Consider the following 7,585-nt stretch of genomic DNA (forward strand, 5'->3'; position numbering starts at 1 on the left):
GAGCAAAAAATGATTGAAAATGCATTTGATCAGCATTATTCAGCATTAAATGAGCATTTTTGATTAAAAATGCATTAAATGTAATCATTTTTTCCTTGAGAAAATTACCTTTTGCTGGGAGTGGTATGAGCTCAAAGCCCCCAATGCTGCTAGGGTGCCCAACTTTTTTCAAAAGTGAGAACGGTGACTGACCCCACTGTTCCCTGAGATTTTTTTCTCTATATCCAGGACAGCTGCCGGACCCTGACCCCCAACAAGAGCCGCCGTGTTACCGGGGGATATCAGGGACCCCCAGTACCCAGTGATTCCCAGCAAATCTTGCTGAGCACAACATCTTCAAAACTTTGTTTCACCACTTTCTGTTGGTATTTGTAATTGAAAGGGACATACAAACTTGACACAACATACTTATGGTGATTCTTGTATGTGAAATTGACCAGTTGAAACTTGAGAATCAAGATGGATTGTGTAAAATTCTGACTCAGGGTCCCCAAGGAGAAGCACTTTTTTGCCTCTCAGAACAACCCCAGGGACTGACTATCCCTGCAGGTCTGGGACCCTTGGGAGGCCAGAACAACCCCCCAACCTGCCCGGGTGAACCGTGGGGATCCCCAATTTGGTGGGTCTTGGGGCTCATCCTGAGATCAAACTGAGAGAGGTTATATAGATACCAATTCAATATTTGAGTTGAAGCAGAACAACCTACAATTGGTTTTGATGAGGGGTCTGAGAACAAGGATTGGGGCAAGCATGACTTTTCAATGATTTTTCTTAACAACTGTTGATGAAATGCCTCCTTTGATTACTTATGCAGTATCATGAGATAAAAAACATGCTATTTTTGATGTCCTTGAGAGTTTTGGACTTTGTTTGCTTTTTTGAGGGATTGAGAGCCTCAGTGCACCCACTACAAGTGTACCTTTGGAAAGTTCAAAATCTGCTCCCTGGCCTGCCCCAAATTTAAAACCCGCACCCACCAAGCAATTAAGGATGATACCATCTTGGTTGTTCTTGTTGTAGACTGTTCTCATACCTATGTGGGACGGCCACAGTGCAGTCCCAATTGGACAACTATAAGCACTGGCCACTCAGCATCAGCTCTGGTTATCTGTCTCTTGTGTAACTTGAAGCTGTAAAATTACATCTGGATGTGTCTCTTTGTCAGCCTGAGACTTAAAACAGGTGGCTTTAAGAGAATCAAAGCTGAATACTTGTGCGCTTGATGCGTCTTTCTTGGCTTTGTTACAGTATCTTACTGAAGTAAATTCAAGCCTTCATAAACAGGAGCTGGCGACTCCATGTTGTCTTAGGTGCGGGATGGCTACCGCTGCCTGATAATCGCTGAAAGGTCTGTTCCGATCAGGGTCTTCTGAGGTAGGTACAAGAGTACTCCTGTCTCAGGTATATGCAGTCTAGTTTCTATGTATTAATAAAGAGACGTCTTCATTAATAACAATCTTTGAAAACATCTTGGACGGTGGAAGGTAATGTATGTCTAGTTTCTACATATTGATAAAGAAGCGTCTTTATCAATAATGAGCTTCGATAACATTTTGGACGATAAGATGAAGTAGATGTTGGGATCTTTAGTTCGATAACAACATTCTTTAGTGAAAAGATACACGATAACAGTTATAAAAAACGGTAAGAGTCAAATAAAAAAGATAGGATCAATAAAGTGGATACTAAATTGGATACGATCTAAGTTAAAAGTATGAGCTGGTTTTTTAGTGAAAAGTTATAGAGTTTGATTTCTAAAAGTAAAGTTGTTGGTTTTTAAAAGGTTGATTCTCCTCTTTTTGGATGAATGGAATCCTTGTTTATATATTTGAGTGAGTCATTTGTTCTGAGCTAGACTGTCAGGGTTTTCCTGGATGCTGTCATCAGGGTTCTCATCTGGTACGCTGAAACCAGTAACAGATACTCCCTGTGTTAGATCACTAACACTCCTTGGAAATAGGGTCTTGGATCCTTTGAGCTTGGTTGCCATTGACTAGTGGATACTTTTACACCGGATCTGCTGTTCTGACATTGGGAGTATTGTAGAATACTCCTCATGACTGACACTCTTATACTAATAGGTCTGAGCAGAATATCTGCAACCTTGGTACAGTCAAACCCGCGCTAATGCATAAATTGGGGAGTTGATTTTTGCTATGCATTATCGCGGGTTATGCAAATAGGCATAAACCCCCATAATGCATATTTGTATGCATTTAGGCCTAGATGCATTGAAATATGTGTTATGACTGATTTTTGTTGAGATTGTATAAGTTTATGCAATAGTATGTTTGTATTTTGCGCAGGTACAAGGACAAGATATTTTTTTGACACAGAAAAAAACACCACTAGGGGTCGGTTTGACCCCATAGAGGGCTCATTGCTGCCTGATGTTGCCAAAATCTTACTTGCAAAGGATTCAATCAGAGTTCAATGGAAAAAAACACATCCTGGGGCGCTTTGTAGGCATGCACTATGACTTTGGGGACTTGAAAAGAAGTATGCATTATGGTTTTTGACATAATTATGCAATTAATGACAAAATTGGCCCGCACCAGCTGGGTGGAAACCCAAACTTATGCATTTTGGCTGGTTATGCATGTGTGCAGGTATGCATGTGCGCGGGTTTGACTGTATATGAACTCACTACATGCAGCTACCAATGTGATGTAATGGGTGCTCAGGTGTGCTTTTATTGATTACCTTGAGGAGCCTTGTGAACAAATCATGGTAACACTTGGAGTTTTGGATCCTTCATCAAAATCATATCATCTGATATAAGAGCAATAGGAGGAACAAGGAAATACAAGCTGTGTGTGATCAAGAGCGCAAGCCTCCCCTTTTGGATATATGATATGATACATATATCTGCAACAGGCTTCAATGTCACAAAAAGATCCATTACCACAGAAATTCCACAGAACCCTAAAATCATACCAAGCCTCCCCAGTGCTTCTTGACTGGCAGAAAGATGTTAAGCACAGGCTGACATGTGATAATGTGTGGTTTAGGAATGTGCTTATGTAGCCTAACCATCATGGCAATGGGGTAATTTTTGAGCAGGTGAATTACTGTAACATTTTACAGCTGTTGCAAGAAAGATTGACCACTTTCTAAGGGTACTCATAGTAATGTATGTAGCACTACATACTTTTTGCTATATACTTTTTTTGGTGGGGAAGACAAGGCCAAAAGTATATATTTTTCTTTTTCCCTGCCAAAAAAAAGTATGTAGCGCTACATACTGACTTTGAGTACCCTTTCTTTGGAGGAAGTTGTCTCCAGAGTGTGTAAAGTCAGAGAAACAACTTGATTGATTACAGGTGTTTTTTGTCTGTATTCTTTCAATTAGCAGAGAGACAAAACCAAGTGAGGGTCAGGTTGTGGACGCGCCAACACACATCTTGTTGTACTTTTTTGTGCCTAGGTGCCACTTGAAGCGGTGGGTACTTTTTTTTGCTCAGAGCTGAAATGCTGCTTTTTAATCAAAGTTTATTCTACATTTGTATTGCTGGAGCTATCTATAGTGCTTATTGCTGAACATAAGGAAAAGTAGAATGGGCTTGTGTCCCAAAGATTGGAATTTGAAAAGCAAGAAAAAACTATCAATTGTTCCAAAAAGTTATGGACACAGAGTCCTCAATCTCACAATTCCAAAACTACTTTTGTAATCCGAAAAAGGGGAGTTTTGGCAGAGGGGATAGCTTTTGGATATGTGATCTGATTTGCTTTTTTTGGGGGGTAAGCACTATACCACAGCAATGTTGCATTTAAAGGTGAGATAGATTAAAAATAGTTGTCATCATATTACTACTACTATTGTTGTGACAACTCCAATTGTGAAGAGTGCGCTTCTGTTAGGCGTACTCTTCACTCAGAAAGTGATAAGGTAAGTAAAGTGTGGTCTTCACGTGGTACACCCAAGTGAAGACTACAGCTAGTTGACCTCTAAGAAGAGGATTTGAGGAAGAGAGAAAGGGATTAAGGGTGGTGAAGAGCTAGTACGCTCTAACCTGGTGAGACTGCGAGGGGCAGGCTTTACATTTTGGTGAACCAAAGATCCTGAAGGCTACTTTAGACTCCGTATAAGGCAGGAAGCTTTGCTGCTTTACGGTTTATGTCTAGAGTATATGATGGCCCAAGGCTCGTAGAAATCACTACCAGGGCGCTCAGCAATAGAACCCGTGATGCACAAGTTTGGTCTTCAGACTACACAACTAATCACATACTCGAGGATCCTCTCTATAGGATTTCAAGTATAATGTGATTCTGGTGTTGTGATGTGTTCAAAGATGGGGGATGAATCAAGGGAAGAAGGGGGGTTTATATATTCACGGGTCAAGCATCAACTTGTGGTTGGTGTGTGATTCTTGTCTCACTTGTGGTTGGCGCTTGGGTTAGGTTTGTTACATATTTAATACATTATGTACATGTGTTTATGTGGCTCTTGACACTGAGCCATGAGATGTACTTATGGATTTATACAATAATATAATATTACATGTGTTACTGTTAGCCCATGGTCGTGTAATCAGGGCTCAGGGCTGACACCAATATTGGTGATTGGACATAAAACTCCTGATATTTGGGGTGTTTGTCAAAAATGCACGCCAATCCCAATTTTATTGTTTTTTTGAGGCATAGGTGCACCCCTAACCTGAAGGGAGAGACAAAATCCAGGTTTTGCACGCCAACCAGATTTTCAAAAAAACGATCTTTGTTGAAACGGACGTGATCAATCATAGAACTGCAAAGAAGGTTGGAGGCAAAAGATCTTTTGAGCCACGTTTGACTCACATACACATTTTGCAGCAAAAAATAAATGAAATAAGATAAAAATACAATTTGAAATTTACCATGAGGTGCTTTAGACCCCCACCTTCAAAACCTCTTGAGAAGAATTTGAAGAGGGCAAAAGATGGGGAAGACTTTGTTCTATAATTACGGGATACAAAGTAGAATCCGGGCATGTGCCCGGCTTGGTGCCCAGATTTTTTTTGGCAGTAAATTTGAATTCTGGGCCCGAAATTTTGCCCAGAAAATCAAAATGGACGGCACTATTTGGCGACCGGTTTTTTTGACCCGACACCCGGAGGACAGATAATTGGTTATGTGTCACCCTATTCATGGTTTTTGGTGCCTGCTTACAATTCAGCGCCCGGTAGGTAGCTTGTTTGTTTACTCTACCCATCTTCCCCAAACAAACAAAACTCTCAATCTATGTACCTCACTTGTCACTACTCGACTATGAGAACAGAAACACTAGACCTGGGACCATTTCATTCAACAAACAAAACCAAACAAGCAATACAAGTTAAGATCATTCCATTCAAGACAAACAAGTGTGTGTAAGATACGACGAGAGACAGAGAGAGACAACACAACGAATTGTCAAAAGCATAGGAAGAGCAGTTCAACAGTGTTTCAAAACTATGTTTAACCTTGCAAAGAAAAAAGAAAAACACCTTGAACGATGAATAAAAATAATTATTGGACAACCACCTCACACTCACCGATCCACCTACCTAATTGATGTTGATACTGTTCAATCCAAACAGGTATGGTGGTGGAATGAAGCATGGCGCAGTCAAATCACAAATGAGGCAAAGGTTAGATTAGGAGGATGGGATGAGAGGATGGAGGGTAGGTACGCCCAGTTTTGGTTGAGCCCGCTAATTGGAGAATACTGCCCTGTTTGGTTGTAGAGGGCAGTTGATTTTGGTTTGAGGGCGGTAGACATTTATTTGGCGCCCGGTTGCTGGGGCTGCGGCCAAATTTAGGTGTGCACGGGTCCGGGTATGCGCGGGAGATCCGCAGGTTATGTACCGGAAATTGCGGGCTTTGGGTATTTTCAAACCGGTCGCCAAATAGTGCCATCCAATCAAAATTTACTGCCAAAATTATTCCGGGCGCGTGCCCGGGTTCTACTTTGTATCCCACAAATCTCTCCTGATGAAATTGAGGGTTTTGTTGTGCAAGATGGTGTAATTGTGAATTCGAGATAGCCTCTGCCCAACCAAGATCTAATCAGGCTGAAAAGTGTCAATAAGCCGTAAGTCCCTCCTCCGCAGGCTCCAGAGGACACCTGCAATTGCATGAGGGACTTAGTTAAGTTAGATTCTTGGCTGATCATTGGCAAAAAAAGGGAAAAGGCTATTGGGCTATTTTGTGCCTTTGTCTCAAAGGCATTTGAACTCATATTTAGGACGTTTTCAGGAATTCAAGCAGGCTTTTTAGTTCACAATCCTGTCCAACAACCATGATTCCTTGCTTTATTTCAATTGCTCGGAATGTCAAATTTGAACTACTCTAATGGGATCGGTAAATTGAGCCTGCAGGTAATTCTTATGGGTCTTTTGGTAACAAAACTTTTGTCATTGTAATCTTGTTGCAAAAAGATGAAGGAATGTCGAGAATGCCAAGCGACTCGAGCGCCGGAAGTCATACAATGGGAAGTTCCGCATGCTGTGATCACAGACTCGCCCTAAAAGGTTTGCGGAAGGCACCACGGAGACGGGGCACTCGCTTGCGAAAAGTGTCATCACGTTTACAGCCAATACAAGAAGGAACCTTCTTAAGCTTAGCTTCTTTTCAAGATGTTCTGCTGGAGGATTTGCCCTAAGATCTCGCGAGCATCAAGGATCGAGAAATTTATACATAGAGACCAGATTGACTTGTCGATTACCTACCAGGCGTAGTAGGTATGATAGCCACACTCAAATCGATTGGTTTACATGATATGTCGGTGAGATAATCAGCCGACTTTATGATCCCTCCTCTGCAGACTTTTCTGGCACCGAAGGAGCAAGGCAGTCTTCCTGATAGGACCTGATCTTCAGATCCGAAAAATCGGTTTGAGCACCTGGAACCAAACCATAGGGGGATGCAATATCGAAACCCCTGTTGACAAGACTCAGATATACTTAGCATACAGTGAAAGTAAACGATATGAGACAAATTAGGAGTCTAACCCAGCATTCCTCAGTCGCCGAATAGCCGGTTTTTCTATGCCTGATTTGAAAAAAGCCTTATCGGAGGATTCAAAAATCATGGCCATATTATGATCGTTGATCTTCTTCAACTCGGTGGGGTCGGAGGCAAAATGATAAGACAAGTAGCTAAAGAGGTGAATAATTGATCAGTTAACAATTCACATCATTGATGTCACCCCACACATAAGTGAGTTTACCAATGAAGCAGGACACTGCTTCGATCAGTAGCTCTTGATCAAAAGTGCGTACCGAGTCAACCACGGCTTCTGTTCATCTTCCCCCTCTGCGATTAAATCAGTACCACCGGTGGACTGAGAAATTGGAGCTTGAAGAGAGTTTGATGCGGTGGATGGGGCAAATGTCTGATATAATGCCAGTCCGATGATCGAAGCACCACTCCAAATGAAAAGGGAATTACCAAACCCTGAAGTAAGTTCAACGAAGGGAGCAAAGATGCATGTGATTCAGTATTTTTGATGTTTTTGGAACGGAATGTCTAACGGAAATTCTAAATTCAGGAAAGGTAACATGTGGTTTGATTTCCAATTGGGAAGACGTACCTTCGGGCCGCTCTAGATGACTCTCATCTGTTT

The 7,585-nt window shown here is 41.6% G+C and overlaps 1 protein-coding gene across 1 annotated transcript; it reads right to left on the reverse strand.

Moving 5' to 3' along the window:
* Positions 1–6,530: 6,530 nt before the first annotated feature.
* On the reverse strand, positions 6,531–7,585 carry MELLADRAFT_55880 (uncharacterized protein; the record flags this gene model as incomplete). The annotated part of the gene is made up of 5 exons (XM_007409329.1): positions 6,531–6,900; positions 6,972–7,118; positions 7,242–7,377; positions 7,406–7,416; positions 7,553–7,585. The coding sequence occupies 2 exons, from the start codon at positions 7,055–7,057 to the stop codon at positions 6,765–6,767; spliced, it is 222 nt and encodes a 73-aa protein (XP_007409391.1).

Source organism: Melampsora larici-populina (assembly GCF_000204055.1).
Source record: "Melampsora larici-populina 98AG31 unplaced genomic scaffold MELLAscaffold_15, whole genome shotgun sequence".
In the NCBI taxonomy this organism is placed as follows: domain Eukaryota; kingdom Fungi; phylum Basidiomycota; class Pucciniomycetes; order Pucciniales; family Melampsoraceae; genus Melampsora; species Melampsora laricis-populina.